The sequence below is a fragment of the Oncorhynchus gorbuscha genome, linkage group LG25, assembly GCF_021184085.1.
Source record: "Oncorhynchus gorbuscha isolate QuinsamMale2020 ecotype Even-year linkage group LG25, OgorEven_v1.0, whole genome shotgun sequence".
NCBI classification, from domain to species: Eukaryota; Metazoa; Chordata; class Actinopteri; order Salmoniformes; family Salmonidae; genus Oncorhynchus; species Oncorhynchus gorbuscha.
In genome coordinates this window covers 2,332,768-2,356,103 of record NC_060197.1, presented here as the reverse complement: position 1 = coordinate 2,356,103, position 23,336 = coordinate 2,332,768, and the positions used below count along the sequence as shown (strand labels likewise).

General features: G+C 45.8%; 2 protein-coding genes across 6 annotated transcripts in view; one reads left to right on the top strand and one right to left on the bottom strand.

Moving 5' to 3' along the window:
• The window catches only part of LOC124013588 (ankyrin repeat and sterile alpha motif domain-containing protein 1B-like), a 474,760-nt gene extending 471,037 nt beyond the window's left edge, over positions 1-3,723 (top strand). The window contains 1 exon segment of the mRNA XM_046327903.1: positions 1,145-3,723. Coding sequence (XP_046183859.1) covers positions 1,145-1,258 — 114 coding nt within the window. The 3' untranslated portion in view covers positions 1,259-3,723.
• Positions 3,724-18,301: 14,578 nt separating this feature from the next.
• The window catches only part of LOC124013654 (apoptotic protease-activating factor 1-like), a 71,226-nt gene continuing 66,191 nt past the window's right edge, over positions 18,302-23,336 (bottom strand). For all 5 annotated transcript variants that reach the window (XM_046328023.1, XM_046328022.1, XM_046328024.1 and 2 more), the window contains one exon: positions 18,302-20,313. In XM_046328023.1, the coding sequence (XP_046183979.1) occupies positions 20,167-20,313 (147 nt within the window). In that variant the 3' untranslated portion in view covers positions 18,302-20,166. The remainder of the gene's footprint in view (positions 20,314-23,336) is intronic.

Sequence of the window (23,336 nt, the reverse complement as noted above, 5' to 3'; positions counted from 1 at the left end):
CTCCTCTCCTTCTCTCCTCCTTCTCTCCTCCTCCTCTCCTACTCTCCTCCTCTCCTCCTTCTCTCCTGGTAGGACAGATACGGCTTAGTTTTAAAATCTTCCTCTGTCTTATCCTCCTTTCTCTACCACATCCTTGTGTGTATGTATGTGTGTTATTTTGCCTACATGAAATGAAATGTTCCTTTGGTGTGTCCCTGGTGTTCTACCATCGTTGCAGTGGTGTTACTATGGCGTTACCAAACTGTTACCATACGGTTTCAGTGTCGTTGCCGTGCTGTTGCCGAGCAGGCCCCCTTTGACCTCTCTGTGACCTCTATGTTCCTCCCCCTATAGGTCATCATGTACCCCTCTAGCCGTTGGTCGCTGGGTCACATATACACCCCCCACCGGCCTCCTCTCCACCCTCCTCCTCCTCCACCACTCCTCCTCCGTCACCCTCACAAAGTTCCCTTTCAGGTCTTCCTCCCTTCTCCTTTCTTTCTTACTCTCGACTGTTTGCTCTCTCTGTTGGTTTTGTCTCCATACACTTTGATCACTCTATAGATCTGTTGTTTGTCTCTGTGGTTGGTCCTGCCTCTGTCAACTCCACTCAGATTGTGTGCGTTCATACATTCTTCCAGTTTCAGCTTTGCAGTGTTCACAGGCAAGGGACCCACTCCCCAGATCATCTTTTAGTCTATCACAGACCAATGTGGTGGAAGGAAAGCACCCTTGGCAACCAGAATGAGCATTTTGATTGGTTGTTGAAAAGTTGACTTTTGAGGTGGGAAGAACATAGCTTGGTCTTGAACAAGTCATTTTCAGCAATGGGAAGATGTTGTGGGGTTAGAGTACAGTATGGAGATTATTTGTAAATATTATATATTTTATACTGTTTTCTTTACTCATTAAAATACATTGTGATACGTACATTGATATGAGGCCAACAATCTATTTTCAGACCAAAAGCAAGTACCTCCATATTTAAGTGTTGGTGTGGAAGTCTGATCGTGCCTCTCCACTATAACTCTCTCTCTCTCCTGTTCTCTCTCTCCTGTTCTCTCTCTCGACATATATTACTATCCCACTTTTTCCTCTGACAACGTTTAACCAACCCTCTGTCCATCCTCTCTCTCCCTACTCTCACTCCTTCTCCCTCTCTCAGATGGAGCAGGCGTCGATGGAGCAGAAGGGTCATGCCAACGTGCCGTGGATAGTGGAACCAGGGCAGGAGGCCAAGAGAGGAGCGAACACCAAGTATGAGACCACTATTTTCTAATAGCGTATACCACCCGCCTGTCCACTCCTGTGTGTGTGCCTTGCAGAGAGCTGGCCCTCTAGAGGCCCCCCAACGGAGCTGCACGGCACGAGCAACCCTCTTATGCGGCGACGTGTGTGACCTCACTGGCCGAAAAACCCACCCCGCCCGCTCCGCCGTTAGCTGCCGCAACCTCTGCATGATGCCGTTTGGCGCTGCGCTGTGTCTCTCTCTCACACACTCCTCTCTCTTGCTCTCTCCCCCCCTCCCTTTCTTTGTCCTGTTGACGCCTTAGCCTGCCTGCAGGGGCGGAGCATGAACTTTAACCCTTGGGGTGATGGTGCACCTCTCTGTCTAGACCTGTAGGGGGCAACAGTCAGTTCTATTTTTCCATTTTCTGTGGTCAGCCTCCTATGTGTCAGGCAGTCAGTTGGTTGATCAGTCAATCACTCTTATTCTTTTTCCTGACTGGGGGGGTGGAACCATGTGGTTATATCCCATGTTTTTCCTCTTCCTACTGCTGTTCCTCCGCTCCTGGCTTTTCTTTTTTGTCTCTCTCTTTTTTCACTCCTTCGACAAGCTGAATGAGAATATCTAGACCATTATGCTGCTAAGAACCCCACCTCTAACAGTCTTTTTGTCTTTGTTGGTTTTTAGAGCAAAGCCAATTCTCCAGCACTAGGTTTTCGTGCTGATGTTTTGGGGGATTTTGTTGTCCAGTACTGGCAACCCAGAGGAATGTGGAGGGAACATTTGTTTATCAGTTCCATCTAGTTGGAGAGGATAATGGACTGCCGAGAGATGATGTAGCAAATGTTACTTTAAAAAGAAACAACAGACTCCTGTTTTTATCATATATCAGTCTTTGATTTTTACAGCAGATTATTTTTTTTAGACATTTTGAGTGGCAAAGCGTTGTTTGTTTATTTGAGACTAATTGACCTTTGACACAGGGAGGAATTGTTTTTAAACCACACGCTATACCTGTGTCCAGATTGAATTTGTTTAAAATAGGTCATTATTAGATTCATCATTTTCTTTCTATACTTGTTTTGTTGGGAAATGCTGAAAAGGTTTAGCTTGTGGCTTGTGAGGCGCATGGAGTCCATTTTGGACTGACTATAACAAAGGAGGGGCGGGGCCGGTGGATAGGAGGCGGGGTTTGGGGACTCTCTGGATAAGTGGTGTGATCTCATTCGCAGGGCAATGCCGGACACCCATGTCTATTACTGTGGAATGCAAAGAATGTAGGCAGCCTTAAACATGGACCCTCACACACAATGCAAAAAGGACTACAAATGTGGACCCTTCTGTCTCTGTGTCAAAGGACTACAAACATGGACACTCTCTAACGAACTTGATGTTTAAGGTTGATTACAAAACGAGGACATCTTCCCACAAACATTGGACTCATGGCCTAACTGTGTACACACACACACACACACAGTTAAGGGACTGCTTAGTAACAGTCAGATATGTGAATGTAGACTTTCATTGAAGCAGCCACAACTCTAGCCCCTGTTCTGCATTCAATTGGACCTTGGCCTTTGAACTCTAAACCACGGTCACCCAAGGTCTGGACTGTAACGGACAACTGTGTGTATTTGAATGGGGACGAGGTAAAGGACTTCTGGTTGGCTCTTTTCCTCTTGTTGAAGTTTTGTTTAACGGTCAATAATACAATAATGTGGATAGAATTGGCCGTGCCGGACCACCATGCAACAGGTGAGCCCTGTGCCAAGTGGCATCACAAAGGATGGCTCCGCCTACCTGAGCAAAACACCATCCATCCCAATTAAAGAAATATTCAGATTAATGCCGGACGTTTTAAATGTTTCATATGAGAGTATTATCTTACCTTATGATTATTCTTGTGCAATTCTTGTCTTAATGTTACATTATTTTTATATGATATGCTGAAATTAAAAAATGGGCTTGAGAATGATTGCCATCCTTTAAAAAATAGCATAATAGTTCTATACGGAGAGTGAATGTTTCAGATGGCTCCTCTCCTTATTATGAATAATAATAGCTATTATAATTATTGGTGTGTCCGGTCAACACACCAATCTGTTTCTCATGGGGCTCTAGACTCATAACTCCAAGCAGATGTCATATTTTACCACAGTATTCCTGTATTCTTTGGATGAATACATAGTCCTCTCTAAATGTACATAGATATTTTGCCAGCTCATTGTTCATACATGTAATGTAGTAAAACATTTACAAAAATAAAGGAATCAAATATTTGCCGCACATCGCACTGGAGACAAGGTACCAAAATGAAAAGGTCAGAGTTGAAAATAAAATCTATGGTTCTAGAGATTGTATTGGGGAGGGCTGGGACAGGGTGATGCCATCACTGCTGACTAATTCATGTACGTATGCTTGGGCTTCCAGCACATAGATTTTGTACGTTTTGGTCATTATTTATATCCTTGTAAATCACATGGAATAAACACAACTTGTACAACCATTAATCACCATTGGTCTCCGGGTCTATACTTTACTGGGTTGTAATGTACTGGTTGAGATTATTGTCCTGTTTCATTTGTCCCATGTTTTATCTGACTCCTTTAATTTTCCAACTTGTACTGATTGTTGTCTGGGAGTGAGTCTCAATTGTATTTTATTGATTCCTCGTGTCGGCTCTCACCTAAAAAAGGCATTGGAGGTCGTCTGAGGTTCCTCCCCTTGTACCTTCTCCTCCAATTCATTTTTAGAAGGAGACAGGCAGAGGATGTGACGAATCAAGGAAATACAATTGAGATGCAGCGATATAATTAGTCATTAAAAAAATCAAAGTGTTTTTGTATGGCGGATTTTACACATACATTTGTCATAGGATTTTCCACAGAAACCCAGACCACCAACTCCCCAGAAACCCAGACTCAGACCACCAACTCCCCCAGAAACCCAGACTCAGACCAGACCACCAACCCCCAGAAACCCAGACTCAGACCACCAGACTCAGACCACCAACCCCCAGAAACCCAGACTCAGACCACCAACTCCCCCAGAAACCCAGACTCAGACCACCAACTCCCCCAGAAACCCAGACTCAGACCACCAACTCCCCCAGAAACCCAGACTCAGACCACCAACTCCCCCAGAAACCCAGACTCAGACCACCAACTCCCCCAGAAACCCAGACTCAGACCACCAACTCCCCCAGAAACCCAGACTCAGACCACCAACTTCCCCCAGAAACCCAGACTCAGACCACAAACTCCCCCAGAAGCAACAGGCCTGCGCTAGAGACCCATAAAACCAAGGCCATCAACATTTACAGCAAGCTTTTCAAAGGCAGAGTGAGGGTTCGTTCCACACCATAAACCCCTGCAATGAGTCGGCCACATGCTGCAGTCAATCGATACCAACAATCTGCACTCAATTGAGATAGCTATTGGGCCATTCTGGGTAAGGTATATGGGTCCATACTACAAGAGACCAAGGGCAACGATTGGGGTTATAGACTGGCTTCTGTGGTTAGTGTCGATTCTGTGATTCTCCTGCTGTCAATTGGACATCAACAATCTGCAGTCAACTGAGGTAGATACTGGGTCATTCTAGGTACAGTAATATGGTAGGAAGAAGTAAAGGATAGCGGCTATATAGCTTCTGGCTTCATCACTTTCTGTGTTTATCGTCGATTCTGTCTCCTGAAACGCTTGTGAATAAACATTGTACACTGACTTGGAAGCATGGTGGGCAGTGGCTGGCTTCTCTTACCTCAGATGGGGGAAGATATTATGGGCAGGGTGGAGAGTGGCTGGCTTCTCTTACCTCAGATGGGGGAAGATATTATGGGCATGGTGGGCAGTGGCTGGCTTCTCTTACCTCAGATGGGGGAAGATATTATGGGCAGGGTGGAGAGTGGCTGGCTTCTCTTACCTCAGATGGGGGAAGATATTATGGGCAGGGTGGAGAGTGGCTGGCTTCTCTTACCTCAGATGGGGGAAGATATTATGGGCAGGGTGGAGAGTGGCTGGCTTCTCTTACCTCAGATGGGGGAAGATATTATGGGCATGGTGGGAGTGGCTGGCTTCTCTTACCTCAGATGGGGGAAGATATTATGGGCAGTGGCTGGTACCTCAGATGGGGGAAGTGGCTGGCTTCTCTTACCTCAGATGGGGGAAGATATTATGGGCAGGGTGGAGAGTGGCTGGCTTCTCTTACCTCAGATGGGGGAAGATATTATGGGCATGGTGGGCAGTGGCTGGCTTCTCTTACCTCAGATGGGGGAAGATATTATGGGCAGGGTGGAGAGTGGCTGGCTTCTCTTACCTCAGATGGGGGAAGATATTATGGGCAGGGAGGAGAGTGGCTGGCTTCTCTTACCTCAGATGGGGAAGATATTATGGGCAGGGTGGAGAGTGGCTGGCTTCTCTTACCTCAGATGGGGGAAGATATTATGGGCAGGGTGGAGAGTGGCTGGCTTCTCTTACCTCAGATGGGGAAAGATATTATGGGCAGGGTGGAGAGTGACATAGTGAGTGAAATATTTATCTACATCTCTGGAGGAGGCATAGGGGGGGGGGGTTCTCTCTCACTGACTGTACTTTGCCGTCTGCGCTAGTTGTGTTTAAGAGACATTACTACAATACGTGTGTTTCACAAAGACATTACTACAGTACGTGTGTTTCACAAAGACATTACTGAGAGAAAGGAGAGACGGTGAGGGGAGTGAGACGGCGATAGATAGAGAGATGTAGGGAGAAAAGGAGAGAGAGAAAGAGAGATAGATCTTCTGTAGAACATCTGGAAGGGTGGAAGAGAAGGACAGGAAAAGACCGGAGACAGACGTTCAGTATTTAGGCTATTGAAAGAGAGAGTCAGACAGATGTAGAGAGGGATATCTTCCCTCTGATAGGAGGTGCGACAGGGCCAACGTCCCAGATGGCGTGTGTACCTGGCGGCCATTGACGACTAAACGAGGCAGCTGAGGATATGCGGTTCAGTAATGAGATCTCGCATTCATTCATTCACATTCATTCATTAAAACCTTGGAAACAAGGTTCGCTGAATTACGGACCTCTTCCCCAAAAAACAACACCACACAACATCCTATGTCCATTTCCAGCATATTTACAAACCTGGCAACACGCCACTAATTCACACAAAGGATACAACGGTAGGGCTTTGTGTTACTGGGAGGTAGAGCGAGAGAACAGCAGAGAACTAGATGTGACCACATTGACAGTCAGGGCAGCCACAGTGTTTGACGTAATAACAATGTGCTTCACTTGGTAAACTACTGACTGAACACAGTCCACAACATGTTTTCATGTATATAGCACCTGTTATTTGCAGCTACACACAGTAGTATATTGTAATTAACAAACAATAAAATGCGGAGGAACACACACACGCCTGTGCACATGCAAACACACACACACACAGACACACACACACACACACACACACACAGACACACGCCCGTGTCTTAATTCTTATTGTTTTTGTTCTCTTGTTATTTTTAGTAAAACATTGTTATTGATTACTGCATTGTTGGTGTTAGAGCTGCAAGAAAGACGTCTCACTGTACTGGTGCACCTGACATTACAACTTAAATTGTCTGGAGCCGGGTGTTGTGTGACCTGTTCAGACTGTGATGAGTGTGCCAAATCTTTGCAGGATGGTGCTGCCTGGCATGCACCCACGCACAGACAGGCACAGACACACACACTGTACACAATCTGGCAGCCAGCCACTCTTTCAGTGGGTAGAGGGGATACACTGAGGTGGGCCAGAACAGAACAGGCCAGAAAACATAAAAAATTCATCCCTCTCTCTCTGGCCTGATGTCATCCTTCTGCCCCCAGGAAATGACCCTGACCTGCCTGTCTGCCTCCAGGGCTTCATACTCCTGGCTAAGACAACAACACGCTCTCTGGCTTTACATAATCAAACCAGCGCCTAGGATTGTGCTCACCAAAGCAAGGCCTCCAACCTAGAGATGGAATGTGGCCCCATGGTTGACACCGGGGTCCAGAAATCACAGCAATGGTACATCCATAGAGATACATGTACAGTTGAATTTGAAGTTTACATTCACTCAGGTTGGAGTCATTAAAACTCGTTTTTCAACCAATCCACAAATTTCTTGTTAACAAACTATAGTTTTGGCAAGTTGGTTAAGACATTTACTTTGTGCATGACACAAGTCATTTTTCCAACAGTTGTTTACATACAGATTATTTCACTGCATCACAATTCCAGTGGGTCAAAAGTTACCATACACTAAGTTGACTGTGCCTTTAAACAGCTTGGAAAATGATGTCATGGCTTTAGAAGCTTCTGGTAGGCTAATTGAAGTAATTTTAGTCAATTGGAGGTGTACCTGTGGATGTATTTCAAGGCCTACCTTCAAACTCAGTGCCTCTTTGCTTGACATCATTGGTAAATCTAAAGAAGTCAGCCAACACCTCCACAAGTCTGGTTCATCCACGCAGCCGTCATACCGCTCAGGAAGGAGACGCGTTGTCTCCTAGACATGAATGTACTTTGGTGAGAAAAGTGCAAATCAATCCCAGCACAACAGCAAAGGACCTTGTGAAGATGATGGAGGAAACAGGTACAAAAGTATCTATATCCACAGTAAAATGAGTCCTATATAGACATAACCTGAAAGGCCGCTCAGCAAGGAAGATAAAAAAGACAGACTACGGTTTGCAACTGCACATGGGTACAAAGATCGTACTTTTTGAGAAATGTCCTCTGGTCTGATGAAACAGAAATAGAACTGTTTGGCCATAATAAACCATCGTTATGTCTGGAGGAAAAAGGGAGAAGCTTCCAACCCGAGGAACACCATCCCAACCGTGTGAGCAAGGAGGAATGGGCCAAAATTCACCCAATTTATTGTGGGAAGCTTGTGGAAGGCTACCCAAAACATTTGACCCAAGTTAAACAATTTAAAGGCAATGCTACCAAATACTAATTGAGTGCATGCAAACTTCTGACCCACTGGGAATGTGATGAAAGAAATAAAAGCTGAAATCACTCTACAATTATTCTGACATTTCACTTTCTTAAAGTAAAGTGGTGATCCTAACTGACATAAAACAGGGAATTTTTACTCGGATTAAATGTCAGGAGTTGTGAAAAACTGAGTTTAAATGTATTTGGTATGTAAACGTCCGACTTCAACTGTATGTGTTCTACCTGCTTAAGGTCATGTGAGCGTGGGTGTAAGTCTGTTTCTCTGTTTGTGTGTTGGTCAAGGTGTGTGGTTTGACTACCCGTATACAGAGACAGCCAGGCACTTAGTAACTCTCAACACCCCAATTCAGGAGGTAGAGGAACATGTAACTATAGAGAAGTAATACAACCCTCATAAGACTAGACCTGCTATGACAGATCTCTAAGCCCAGTCAGAGTAGTATTGCAAGAAGCTGTTCTGAACTCCTCAACAGCCACATTCAAGAGGAAAGACCACAGCAGGCGAAGCTGCTTATGTCTCCCGTGACACTGTGGCACAAATAGTTTGGTCTTATACTTCCATTTACATTCTACTGATCCACACTTGGAATTCATGGCATTCGTTCTTACCTACAGGGACTTCAAAAGTGCATTTAATAAGAGAGAGATGAAGTTAAGTTAGTACTTGACTGCTATCGTAAGCATGGACTCACAACTAGTTATATGCAGCAGCTGGCTACTATAGCAGTGGCCGAATGAAGAGTAGATTTCCAGTATAGGGATGCAGGTCATGATGCAACATGTTGGGTGAGAGACAGTATTGCATTGGAGGTTGAAAGGATGCTGTGTGGTCAAAGTAAGTGGGTAGTGGATCTCTCAGCACACTTGGGAAATGGTTGTGGATCCACTCCAGCTTTGAAGTCATGAAAGTTAAATGAATAAGACATGGTGAGACCATTCCTTCCTTCCTTCCTTCCTTATGACAATGTACACTGCCTTTTCATAGCATGTCTAATTGAGGGAGTTCCCCATTCCACCCTGTAATGTTTTCATTGATATTGACTGGCACTTTGCACATTTAAATGTATATATAATCCCTTTTTACTTCAGCAGATGTCACAAAGTGCTTATTCAGAAACCAGCCTAAAACCCCAAAGAGCAAGCAATTCCTATCTACAGGGGCAAACACAGGGTCCGCATTTTAAAAATGCTTCTACTAGCTTTAGGGGACTTTACTTGCTAACATAATGTGATGTATGAATCATACTAAATCTATGGGCTTGAGAGAAAGAAACTATATAAAAACTGTTAAACTCTCTTCAAGAGATTTACAGAAGCAAATATGAACTCACAGCCTCAACCTTATAATCAGATCACCATAGCAACACAATGTGCCATATCTAGGCCATAACGCTCTTAAAATGCGTCCGACTGTCAATCTGAAAATAGGGCTTTAAAGCTTGTGATGAATTTTGTGGCTTCTACTTTACCAGTCACATTTAGACAAATCTGGTTCTTGGGTACAAAACAGATGAAGAGATGGGTTGTTCTGGTTTGAGTGTGTGTGTGTGTGTGTGTGTGTGTGTGTGTGTGTGTGTGTGTGTGTGTGTGTGTGTGTGTGTGTGTGTGTGTGTGTGTGTGTGTGTGTGTGTGTGTGTGTGTGTGTGTGTGTGTGTGTGTGTGTGTGTGTGTGTGTTTGAGTGAGTGTGTGTGTGTGTGTTTGAGTGAGTGTGTGTGTGTGTGTGCATGTAGGTATTATCTGGAAGAAACAGACTCAAACTTCCGTCCGTCGTCTCACAGCCAAAACTGTGCTGCTCGCTGTGAGGATTAACATCCCAGAATCCACCTGGACAGGGAGAGAGAGATTCATCCACCACTAGCCAGATAAATAGCCTTATCCCTGTATTTTCTCACACATATCCTTACATTTCATCTCTGTTTGGAAAGCCAACAAATCACATTTTAATTGGTCACATGCGCCAAATGCTTTACTTACAAGCCCCTAACCAACAATGCAGTTAAGAAAAAGAGCAGCAGTAAAATAACAATAGCGAGGCTTTATACAGGGAGTACCAGTACAGAGTCAGTGTGAGGAGGATATATACAGGGGGTATCAGTACAGAGTCAGTGTGAGGAGGCTATATACAGGGGGTATCAGTACAGAGTCAATGTGAGGAGGCTATATACAGGGGTATCAGTACAGAGTCAATGTGAGGAGGTTATATACAGGGGGTATCAGTACAGAGTCAATGTGAGGAGGCTATATACAGAGTCAGGGGTATCAGTACAGAGTCAATGTTGAGGAGGCTATATACAGGGGTATCAGTACAGAGTCAATGTGAGGAGGCTATATACAGGGGGTATCAGTACAGAGTCAATGTGAGGAGGCTATATACAGGGGGTATCAGTACAGAGTCAATGTGTGGAGGCTTTAGTACAGAGTCAGAGAGGTTAACAGTACAGAGTCAATGTGTGGAGGCTACAGAGTCAATGTGTTATACAGAGGGTTAACAGTACAGAGTCAATGTGAGGAGGCTTTATACAGGGGGTATCAGTACAGGTTATATACAGGGGGTATCAGTACAGAGTCAATGTGAGGAGGCTTATATACAGGGGTATCAGTACAGAGTCAGTGTGAGGAGGCTATATACAGGGGGTATCAGTACAGAGTCAATGTGAGGAGGCTATATACAGGGGTATCAGTACAGAGTCAATGTGAGGAGGTTATATACAGGGGGTATCAGTACAGAGTCAATGTGAGGAGGCTATATACAGGGGGTATCAGTACAGAGTCAATGTGAGGAGGCTATATACAGGGGGTATCAGTACAGAGTCAATGTGAGGAGGCTATATACAGGGGGTATCAGTACAGAGTCAATGTGAGGAGGCTATATACAGGGGGTATCAGTACAGAGTCAATGTGTGGAGGCTTTATACAGAGGGTTAACAGTACAGAGTCAATGTGTGGAGGCTTTATACAGAGGGTTAACAGTACAGAGTCAATGTGAGGAGGCTTTATACAGGGGGTATCAGTACAGAGTCAGTGTGAGGAGGTTATATACAGGGGGTATCAGTACAGAGTCAATGTGAGGAGGCTATATACAGGGGGTATCAGTACAGAGTCAATGTGAGGAGGTTATATACAGGGGGTATCAGTACAGAGTCAATGTGAGGAGGCTATATACAGGGGGTATCAGTACAGAGTCAATGTGAGGAGGCTATATACAGGGGGTATCAGTACAAAGTCAATGTGAGGAGGTTATATACAGGGGGTATCAGTACAGAGTGAATGTGAGGAGGTTATATACAGGGGGTATCAGTACAGAGTCAATGTGAGGAGGCTATATACAGGGGGTATCAGTACAGAGTCAATGTGAGGAGGCCTTTATACAGGGGGTATCAGTACAGAGTCAGTGTGAGGAGGCTATATACAGGGGTATCAGTACAGAGTCAATGTGAGGAGGCTATATACAGGGGGTATCAGTACAGAGTCAATGTGAGGAGGCTATACACAGGGGGTATCAGTACAGAGTCAATGTGGAGGCTATATACAGGGGGTATCAGTACAGAGTCAATGTGAGGAGGCTATATACAGGGGGTATCAGTACAGAGTCAATGTGAGGAGGCTATATACAGGGGGTATCAGTACAGAGTCAGTGTGAGGAGGCTATATACAGGGGGTATCAGTACAGAGTCAATGTGAGGAGGCTATATACAGGGGGTATCAGTACAGAGTCAATGTGAGGAGGTTATATACAGGGGGTATCAGTACAGAGTCAATATGAGGAGGCTATATACAGGGGGTATCAGTACAGAGTCAATGTGAGGAGGCTATATACAGGGGGTATCAGTACAGAGTCAATGTGAGGAGGTTTTATAGAGTTATCAGTACAGAGTCAGTGACCATGCATAGATCAGTACAGAGTCAATGTGAGGAGTTATAGCAGCATACAGAGTCAATGGGGAGGCAAGGGGGTGTCAAATAGTCTGAGGAGGAGTAACAGAGTCAATGTGAGGAGGCTATATACAGGGGGTATCAGTACAGGTACAGTAGGTAGAGTTATTAAAGTGACCATGCATAGATCGCAACAGAGAGTAGCAGCAGCATAAAAGGGGGGGGGCAATGCAAATAGTCTGAGTAACAGAGAGGAGACAGCAGGCAACAGAAAGGAGACAGCAGGGAACAGAGAGGAGACAGCAGACAACAGAGAGGAGACAGCAGACAGCAGAGAGGAGACAGCAGGCAACAGAGAGGAGACAGCAGACAGCAGAGAGGAGACAGCAGACAGCAGAGAGGAGACAGCAGACAGCAGAGAGGAGACAGCAGGCAGCAGAGAGGAGACAGCAGACAGCAGACAGGAGGCAACAGAGAGGAGACAGGAGACAGCAGACAGCAGAGAAGACAGCAGGCAACAGAGAGGAGACAGCAGGCAGCAGAGAGGAGACAGGAGACAGCAGACAGCAGAGAAGACAGCAGGCAACAGAGAGGAGACAGCAGGCAGCATAGAGGAGATAGGAGACAGCAGACAGCAGAGAAGACAGCAGGCAACAGAGAGGAGACAGCAGGCAGCAGAGAGGAGACAGGAGACAGCAGACAGCAGAGAAGACAGCAGGCAACAGAGAGGAGACAGCAGGCAGCATAGAGCAGACAGGAGACAGCAGACAGCAGAGAAGACAGCAGGCAACAGAGAGGAGACAGCAGACAACAGAGAGGAGACAGCAGACAGCAGAGAGGAGACAGCAGACAGCAGGCAACAGAGAGGAGACAGCAGGCAGCAGAGAGGACACAGCAGGCAACAGAGAGGACACAGCAGGCAGCAGAGAGGAGACAGCAGACAGCAGGCAGCAGAGAGGAGACAGCAGGCAGCAGACAACAGAGAGGAGACAGCAGACAGCAGAGAGGAGACAGCAGGCAACAGAGAGGAGACAGCAGACAGCAGAGAGGAGACAGCAGACAGCAGAGAGTAGACAGCAGACAGCAGAGAGGAGACAGCAGGCAGCAGAGAGGAGACAGCAGACAGCAGGCAACAGAGAGGAGACAGCAGGCAGCAGAGAGGACACAGCAGGCAGCAGAGAGGACACAGCAGGCAACAGAGTACACAGCAGGCAGCAGAGAGGAGACAGCAGACAGCAGGCAGCAGAGAGGAGACAGCAGGCAGCAGGCAACAGAGAGGAGACAGCAGGCAACAGAGAGAAGACAGCAGGCAACAGAGAGAAGACAGCAGGCAACAGAGAGGACACATCAGGCAACAGAGAGGACACAGCAGGCAGCAGAGAGGAGACAGCAGGCAGCAGGCAACAGAGAGGAGACAGCAGGCAACAGAGAGGAGACAGCAGGCAACAGGCAGCAGACAGGAGGCAACAGGCAGCAGAGAGGAGACAGCAGGCAGCAGAGAGGAGACAGCAGACTGCAGAGAGGAGACAGCAGACAGCAGAGAGGAGACAGCAGGCAACAGAGAGGAGACAGCAGGCAGCAGAGAGGAGACAGGAGACAACAGGCAGCAGAGAGGAGACAGCAGGCAACAGAGAGAAGACAGCAGGCAACAGAGAGGAGACAGCAGGCAGCAGAGAGGAGACAGCAGACAGCAGAGAGGAGACAGCAGAGAGCAGGCAACAGAGAGGAGACAGGAGATAGCGTGCAGCAGAGAGGAGACAGGAGACAGCAGAGAGGAGACAGCAGGCAGCAGAGAGGAGACAGCAGGCAGCAGAGAGGAGACAGCAGGCAGCAGAGAGGAGACAGGAGGCAGCAGAGAGGAGACAGCAGGCAGCAGAGAGGAGACAGCAGGCAGCAGAGAGGAGACAGCAGGCAGCAGAGAGGAGACAGAAGACTGAAATCTTCCAGCCCAGCCCTCCCACAGGTTTCTGGGAAAACAACTAGGGAGGTCTAAAAATGTGCCTGATGCATTAGCCAAGATAATTAACGTATTGCGCAGACAGAACCCAGGGAGTTCACATGTCTTAAATGAAATGATGAATGAAATCTTCCAGCCCAGCCCTCCTAAAGGCTTCTGGGAAAACACTTTTACACTGGAACTAGGGAGGTCTAGAGGCATTAGCCAAGACCTAGATCTATCATTGTGAATGCTAACTAAGCTAACTAGGCTAGTAAACCAGAAAAATAAATGACCTGTGTATGAGATGGAACGTATAGCTCTGGATCACATTCATTATAGCACATCATAGCAAAACATTTTGCAACGGAAAAGGAAAATGAGCATTTCTATATAAGTTCAGATAGTCCCTCCCTGTTTCAGTATGGCTTCTTGCTTGGGTGCCTAATGAGTGAGACCTTTGTCAAGTCTCTTAGCCCTTAAAGACCCAGCGTCAGTTTTCCTCTGTGAGCGAACGCAAAAGCCTTTCAGCTGGTTTTAATTAACTCAACCAGAGACAATGATTAATTACAATGAGTGCAAAGACTTTTTACTGAGGATACTGACAAAGACTGGAGAACTTCACACTGGTCCCAGGACGAAGGGATTTTAATACAGACACAGAAGTAGGTCTAACACACACACACACACACACACACACACACACACACACACACACACACACACACACACACACACACACACACACACACACACACACACACACACACACACACACACACACACACACACACACACACACACACACACACACACACACACACAAACTCTCATGAGACCCTCTCTATTTTAACAATGTCCAAATAAACCAATTGAAAGTGGGCTTTGGATGTTCAATCCAGACAAAATATGTGTTCAGCACAGAGGTTCCAACCATCAGTATCCATCAACTTTGTTTTGTTGGTGGAGTTTAAACACTTGATCGATGTATATATCATAGAGTGTAATTGTTTTTAGGCCAGCTGTTTTTAGTCAAGATGTTTGTGATTTTAATGTAAAATGTTTTGTTGTATTGTGTGTGTGTTTATAGTTTTGTTTAATGATGTGTTAGTTTAAGTAAGATGTTTTGTCTGAAATGTTGTTCCCCCTGCTGCTATTGGACCAGGTCTCTCTTAGAAAAGAGATATTATCTCAATGAGAAAAAAACCTGTATCAATAAAGGTTAAAAAATAAAATAAAAAATAATAAAAAATCAACCATCATAATCATTCCCAGATCCACAGCCATTACCGGTTGGGCTTTGACACACAGAGGGATACAGAGAGAGAGGAAGCATGGTGAGACAGGCAGCGTGGGATAAGGAGACAGGCAGCGTGGTATAAGGAGACAGGCAGCGTGGTATAAGGAGACAGGCAGTGTGGTATAAGGAGACAGGCAGCGTGGTATAAGGAGTCAAGCAGCGTGGTATAAGGAGACAGGCAGCGTGGTATAAGGAGACAGGCAGCGTGGTATAAGGAGACAGGCAGCGTGGTATAAGGAGACAGGCAGCGTGGTATAAGGAGACAGGCAGCGTGGTATAAGGAGACAGGCAGCGTGGTATAAGGAGACAAGCAGCGTGGGATAAGGAGACAGGCAGCGTGGGATAAGGAGACAGGCAGCGTGGGATAAGGAGACAGGCAGCGTGGGATAAGGAGACAGGCAGCGGGGGATAAGGAGACAGGCAGCGTGGTATGAGGAGACAGGCAGCGTGGTATAAGGAGACAGGCAGCGTGGTATAAGGAGCCAAGCAGCGTGATATAAGGAGACAGGCAGCGTGGGATAAGGAGACAAGCAGAGTGGGATAAGGAGACAAGCAGCGTGGGATAAGGAGACAGGCAGCGTGGTATAAGGAGACAAGCAGCGTGGGATAAGGAGACAAGCAGCGTGGGATAAGGAGACAGGCAGCGTGGTATAAGGAGACAAGCAGCGTGGTATAAGGAGACAGGCAGCGTGGTATAAGGAGACAAGCAGCGTGGTATAAGGAGACAAGCAGCGTGGGATAAGGACACAGGCAGCGTGGTATAAGGAGACAAGCAGCGTGGTATAAGGAGACAGGCAGCGTGGTATAAGGAGACAAGCAGCGTAGGATAAAGAGACAAGCAGCATGGGATAAGGACACAGGCAGCGTGGGATAAGGAGACAAGCAGCGTGGTATAAGGAGACAAGCAGCGTGGTATAAGGAGACAAGCAGCGTAGGATAAAGAGACAAGCAGCATGGGATAAGGACACAGGCAGCGTGGGATAAGGAGACAAGCATCGTGGTATAAGGAGACAAGCAGCGTGGTATCAGGAGACAAGCAGCGTGGTATAAGGAGACAAGCAGCGTGGTATAAGGAGACAGGCAGCGTGGTATAAGGAGACAGGCAGCGTGGTATAAGGAGACAGGCAGCGTGGTATAAGGAGACAAGCAGCGTGGTATAAGGAGACAAGCAGCGTGGGATAAGGAGACAAGCAGCGTGGTATAAGGAGACAAGCAGCGTGGGATAAGGAGACAAGCAGCGTGGGATAAGGAGACAGGCAGCGTGGGATAAGGAGACAGGCAGCGTGGGATAAGGAGACAGGCAGCGTGGGATAAGGAGGCAGGCAGCGTGGGATAAGGAGACAGGCAGCGTGGGATAAGGAGACAGGCAGCGTAGTGTAAGGAGACAGGCAGCGTAGTGTAAGGAGACAGGCAGCGTGGGATAAGGACACAGGCAGCGTGGGATAAGGACACAGGCAGCGTGGGATAAGTACACAGGCAGCGTGGTATGGAATACAGATATGCATCCGTTGGTCACAGATACCCTAAAAAAAACAGTAGTGGCATGGATCAGAACACCAGTCAGTATCTGGTGTGACCACCATTTGCCTCATGCAGCATGACATCTCCTTCGCATAGAGTTGATCAGGGTGTTAATTGTGGCCTGTGGAATGTTGTCCCACTCCTTTTAATAGCTGTGCGAAGTTGCTGGATATTGGCGGGAACTGGAACACGCTGATCCAGAGCATTCTAAAAATGCATCATGGGTGACAAGTCTGGTGAGTATTTAAGAACTGGGACATTTTCAGCTTCCAGTTATTGTGTACAGATCCTTGTGATGTGGGGCCGTGCATCATCATGCTGAAACATGAGGTGATGACGGGTGATGAATGGCACGACAATGGTCCTCAGGATCTCGTCACGGTATCTCTGTGTATTCAAATTTCCATTGATAAAATGCAATTGTGTTCATTATCCCTAGTTTATGCCTGCCCATACTTTAACCCCACCTCTACCATGGAGCACTCTGTTCACAACGTTGACATCAGCATACCGCTCGACCACACAATGCCATACACGCTGCCATCTGCCCGGTACAGTGGAAACTGGGATTCATCCGTGAAGGCCTCACTTCTCCAGGGAACCAGTGACCATCAAAGGTGAGCATTTGCCCACTGAAGTCGGTTACGACGCTGAACTGCAGTCAGGTCAAGACCCTGGTGGGGACGACGAGCACGCAGATGAGCTTCTCTAAGACATTTGACAGTGCAGAAATGATTTGATTGTGCACACCCACAGATTCATCATCTGTCCAGGTGGCTGGTCTCAGATGATCCCGCAGGTGAAGAAGTCAGATGTGGAGGTCCTGGGTTGGCGTGGTTACACATGGTCTGTGGTTGAGGAGGTCCTGGGTTGGCGTGGTTACACATGGTCTGTGGTTGAGGAGGTCCTGGGTTGGCGTGGTTACACATGGTCTGTGGTTGAGGAGGTCCTGGGTTGGCGTGGTTACACATGGTCTGTGGTTGAGGAGGTCCTGGGTTGGCGTGGTTACACATGGTCTGTGGTTGAGGAGGTCCTGGGTTGGCGTGGTTACACATGGTCTGTGGTTGAGGTCCTGGGTTGGCGTGGTTACACATGGTCTGTGGTTGAGGAGGTCCTGGGTTGGCGTGGTTACACATGGTCTGCGGTTGTGAGGCCTGTTGGACGTACTTCCAAATTCTCTAAAACAATGTTGGAGGCAGCTTATGGTTGAGAAATTAACATCCAATTCTCTGGCAACAGCTCTGGTGGACATTCCTGTAGTCAGTAGTCCAATTGTACACTCCCTCAAAACTTGAGACATCTGTGGCATTGTGTTGTGTGTCAAAACAGCACATTTTAGAATGGCCTTATATGTAATGATTATGTTGTTTAATCAGCTTCTTGATATGCCACAGCTGTCAGGTGGATGGATCATCTCGGCAAAGGAGAAATGCTCACTAAAAAGGATGTCAACAAATTTGTTAAAGAAATAAGCTTTTTGTGCATATGGAAAATTTCAGGAATGTTTTATTTCAGCTCATGAAACATGGGACCAACACTTGACATGTGTTTTTTTTGTTCAGTGTAGATCAAATACTACCCTATGCTCTGGACAGTGAACATCAAATGATTTAACGACAAATTTAGAGGAGTATGTAAGCCACCTGCTGTCTTATAATACCTTAGAGAATAAAACGTTATACATTACAGACCACACACAAGCACTTTACCATAACAGTATTCATGTCCTGAGATCACCTCGTGACTTTACAGGTTTGATTGACAGGGAGACCTCCTCTGATGTTTTACTTGCACACTGAGTTTAAAGCACCAATAGGTTAAGAGCACATGTTCTGACATCAAAAACAAGGCCCAGATTGAATACTTTGAAAATGCATCCTGTCCTTTCAAAAATTCACAGATTTGAAATGACTCTGGATTGTCAACCGTGAAGTGGAAGCAATCAGTCAGCTATTCAATAGCGTCAGATCAGAGATGACGACAAGCAACGATGGAAGGAAGGAAGCGAGGAAGTAAGGACGCATTGTAAAAGTATTGGAACAAGGCCATGTTCTTGATATAGACCACAAGAGATAAATCATAGTGCCTTCCTACAAAGATCACTGGAGCGTGGATCAGTAGTAATAAGAAAACTAAATGTATGAAAGCAAGATATATACAATAAAAAAGGACTTGTACAAAAAAAAACTGTCTCTAATGATATAATTAGTGTATAAAATGTCCTAAACAGTGTTGAACTTGATAGTAAACATAGTCGACAGATGCTATTCTGACAAATGCCTTAGGTCAAGGTTTGATTTTTTTTTTTAAGTGGTGGGTAGGCTTCCCCATACTATGGAATCCATCTTTAAGGTTTTAGTTAGTCCAAAAACACAGGTTTAGACCTTTACATTTGCGTCAACAGACGCTCTTATCCAGAGCGACTTACAAGAGCAAATTAGGGTTAAGTGCGTTGCTGAAGGGCATAGAGAGATTTTCACCCAGTCGACTCAGAGATTTGAACCAGCAACCTTTAGGTTACTGGCACAACGCTCTTAAATCGCTAGGCTCCCTGCCGCCGAACTTCACAGGGAAAAATACATGTACTTTGTTTAAGACGACAGAACACAATCATGACCATTTGCAGAGCGCCACGACATCAGCAAAGCAAAAGATTCTTTGGGCACTTAGAAATACAAAACCAATTCACTGTGGTTGACAACATCACTGTAGAATCACAACAGATAATGCTGGTGCATTTCATTATAGCATAGATTTTCCTAGTTAAAAAGAGCATAGAAAAATCTCTCCATATTGCATACAATTTACCCCAGTGCAGTAAGAATCAAATGCATTTTGTCTATGGTCCCCTGATACAATAAGAAAAGCATAATAGTTCATTTTGTCAGGATATCAATTTTGTTGTGATTGTGTGACTGTTGTGTTATGCAGAAGGCAGAGCAGGAGAAATGATGTATTTTGTTGTGATTGTTTGACTGTTGTGTTATGCAGAAGGCAGAGCAGGAGAAATGATGTATTTTGTTGTGATTGTTTGACTGTTGTGTTATGCAGAAGGCAGAGCAGGAGAAATGATGTATTTTGTTGTGATTGTGTGACTGTTGTGTTATGCAGAAGGCAGAGCAGGAGAAATGATTGTCCTTTTGAAGATCTCCTGTTCTTCACCTACTCTGATCTGAGAACGCAGGCTAAAGCAACATGGCAGATGACTAACGGACATTGGCTCTCACCTGTCTGGCTCTTTCAGATCAATGCAAGGAGAGGAGTCGAGAACTATTTCCATTATTGAGCTACGCCCCCTTTAGACTAATGAGCTATAAGTAAACCACTTTAGACTAATGAGCTATGCCTCCCTCTCATTCCACCTTCTTAAGGATGTAGAGGATTCCGATATTGTCGATGGTGACGAAGGTGGAGAAGTCAGGTGACACGTGGATCCTTTTCAGATTGGCTCCTGTCGGGTAGAAGGTCTGGAGGGCCTCTCCTTTCTCCACGTTCCACCACTATGAGGGAGAGCAAGAGAGAGAGCAGGGGCAAGAGAGGGAGAGTGAGCGAGACAGAGAGAGAGAGTTATCAGTTTAAGTGTGTCTCTAAGCTTCTACCACTGCTGCACAGTACCCTGTAAGAGCCCGTCTGATAATAGATCAGTGATGCAGTTTGGTCTTGTCAGACACACACACACACACACACACACACACACACACACACACACACACACACACACACACACACACACACACACACACACACACACACACACACACACACACACACACACACACACACACACACACACACACACACACACACACACACACTTTTGCTAACCGATTCTGTTTAATGCGACCTGCTAAGCTGTCATTTTTTCATTGAAGTTCCACCTCTCAGGAATTCACTATCAAAAGGCATCAAGTCAATCATATCAACTGTGCACGCAGGAGGTGTCTCAAACATGCCAATCTTCCACATTTCCCAGAATAATATTCATATTCGCTCTTATCAGTCCAATGAAAACAGACAGCATCATCACACCACTTATCTCCCTGCAGAACATATTTCCACTTCCTCAATTCCATTAGTGGAAGGGAGAAACCTAGCAGCTTCTAAGACCCAGCTGTTATTGTGGGTCTGAGGAAAAACCAGGACAAGTCTGACTGTAAGACCCAGCGGTTATTGTGGGTCTGAGGAAAAACCAGGACAAGTCTGACTGTAAGACCCAGCGGTTATTGTGGGTCTGAGGAAAAAGTCTGTCTCCGAGAGTGTGTGTGCAGCGTCAACTGTTGCAGTATTAGTAGTAGTACCCTTGTACACGCAGACACATGTACGCACGCACGCACACACCACAGACACGGAAATATTAATGAATCATACAAACTCCTCAAACACACAAAAGGGGTCTCATTTTCCATTCCCCTGCAAGTACAGTTTGCAAATGAGACTCATTTTGTTTGTTTGAGGAGTTTGTATGATTCATTAATATTTCTGTGTATTTTTGTGTGTGGTGTGTCTGACTGTCTGCCACTCTGTACCCCGCTATCTCTTGTCTATGAGTGTGAGGCCCATGCTGTGTAATGGCTCTGCAGGGGTTTCGGCCACGGTCTGTGGAACACCAACACCACTGTGTGAGCAGCGTATGGAGTGGGCTGCAGTGAAGTGGGGTGACTGAGCTCCATAGGAACTCAAGCTGACTATTCTAGATCTATGAAGACTGAGGAATGGGAGGAACAACAGGATGTCTGTTTTGACTTAATGAGGTATGTTTCTGTGGAGAAGAGAGGGAGAGATGGAGGGAAGGAGAGAGGGAGAGATGGAGAAGGTCCGGTAGGTGATTCCCTTTCAGATCCCTTACATAACCATGCAACACAACAAGACAAAGGTCTTCAATATTTAACACCACTAAGATGTCTCTAAATTCATCTCTTTCTCGCCATCTCATTTTATTCTCTCCCCCCTCCTTTCTTTCACACACCCTCCATTTCCATATAAATATTTGGAGAGAGGAGAGATAGACAGTGAGGCAAGTTAATAATAAATAAACCCTGTATTGTAGCTGTAAGACTGCTGATTCTAATCCCAGACTGGGCAACACAGATATGGACCCATGGAAATAGATAGTTACTGCTTTCAGCAATGCTTTTAACCCTAGAAAACTCTGGGTAGTGCTGCACTTGGAGTGGTGTGTGTGTGTGTGTCTGTGTGCGTGCATACGTGCGTCTGTGTGCATGCGTGCCTGTGGCCTGCCTGTTGACAACAGAGAAGAAGGTTTTTGTAGTAACGGATGAATATAAAACTAGTACTATTCTTCCTATTTGACAGCTTCTCGTGATGGAGGAGGTGGTACCCCATACTGAGAGGAGAGGGGGAGCGAAGTGTGATTAAGTCTCAGAGGAAAGAAAAACAGCTCCCCCCACACACACTCATGTGCGCACAAAAACTCCTAGTCTCTCAAACACTCAATCTCTCTTGTAAATATCATTTGATCGAAAGACAACCAGCAAGGGATGAGAATAAAGAGACCACCAGCAAGGGATCAGAATAAAGACAGACAACCAGCAAGGGATGAGAATAAAGACAGACAACCAGCAAGGGATGAGAATAAAGACAGACCACCAGCAAGGGATCAGAATAAAGACAAGACACCCAGCAAGGGATCAGAATAAAGACATGACACCCAGCAAGGGATGAGAATAAAGACAGACCACCAGCAAGGGATGAGAATAAAGACAGACCACCAGCAAGGGATGAGAATAAAGACAGACCACCAGCAAGGGATAAGAATAAAGACAGACAATCAGCAAGGGATGAGAATAAAGACAGACCACCAGCAAGGGATGAGAATAAAGACAGACCACCAGCAAGGGATGAGAATAAAGACAGACCACCAGCAATGGATGAGAATAAAGACATGACACCCAGCAAGGGATGAGAATAAAGACAGACCACCAGCAAGGGATCAGAATAAAGACAAGACAACCAGCAAGGGATGATGCCTAGCCAAACACGGCTAGCTGAACCAAACGAGTGCGCTCGCATACTGCCTTGGAAGACCTATGCTTGAAAAAGGAGGAAAAAGCAGAAATAGTACTGTTTGTCCATTTTGACATGCCATAGCCAGGATATACTTCCTCAAAATAGTCTGAATTATTCCAAGAAATCTGTCATTCATTTTGACGTTTTGCCGAAGAGATCTTAGTCGTGCAATTTTACGTCGAAGATGTTTGGTGCAGTATCAATTGTACATCTAACTAAGATGTTTGGTGCAGTATCAAATTGTACATCTAACTAAGATGTTTGGTGCAGTATCAATTGTACATCTAACTAAGATGTTTGGTGCTGTATCAATTGTACATCTAACTAAGATGTTTGGTGCAGTATCAAATTGTACATCTAACTAAGATGTTTGGTGCAGTATTTTTCAATGAAACAATGTGCTGGGGGCAGTGTGTACATGTGGGGTACATGACGCGGGGGAAGACAGGGGCAAGGGAGGGAACGAACATGACAGGGACATAGTCACTGTACTATA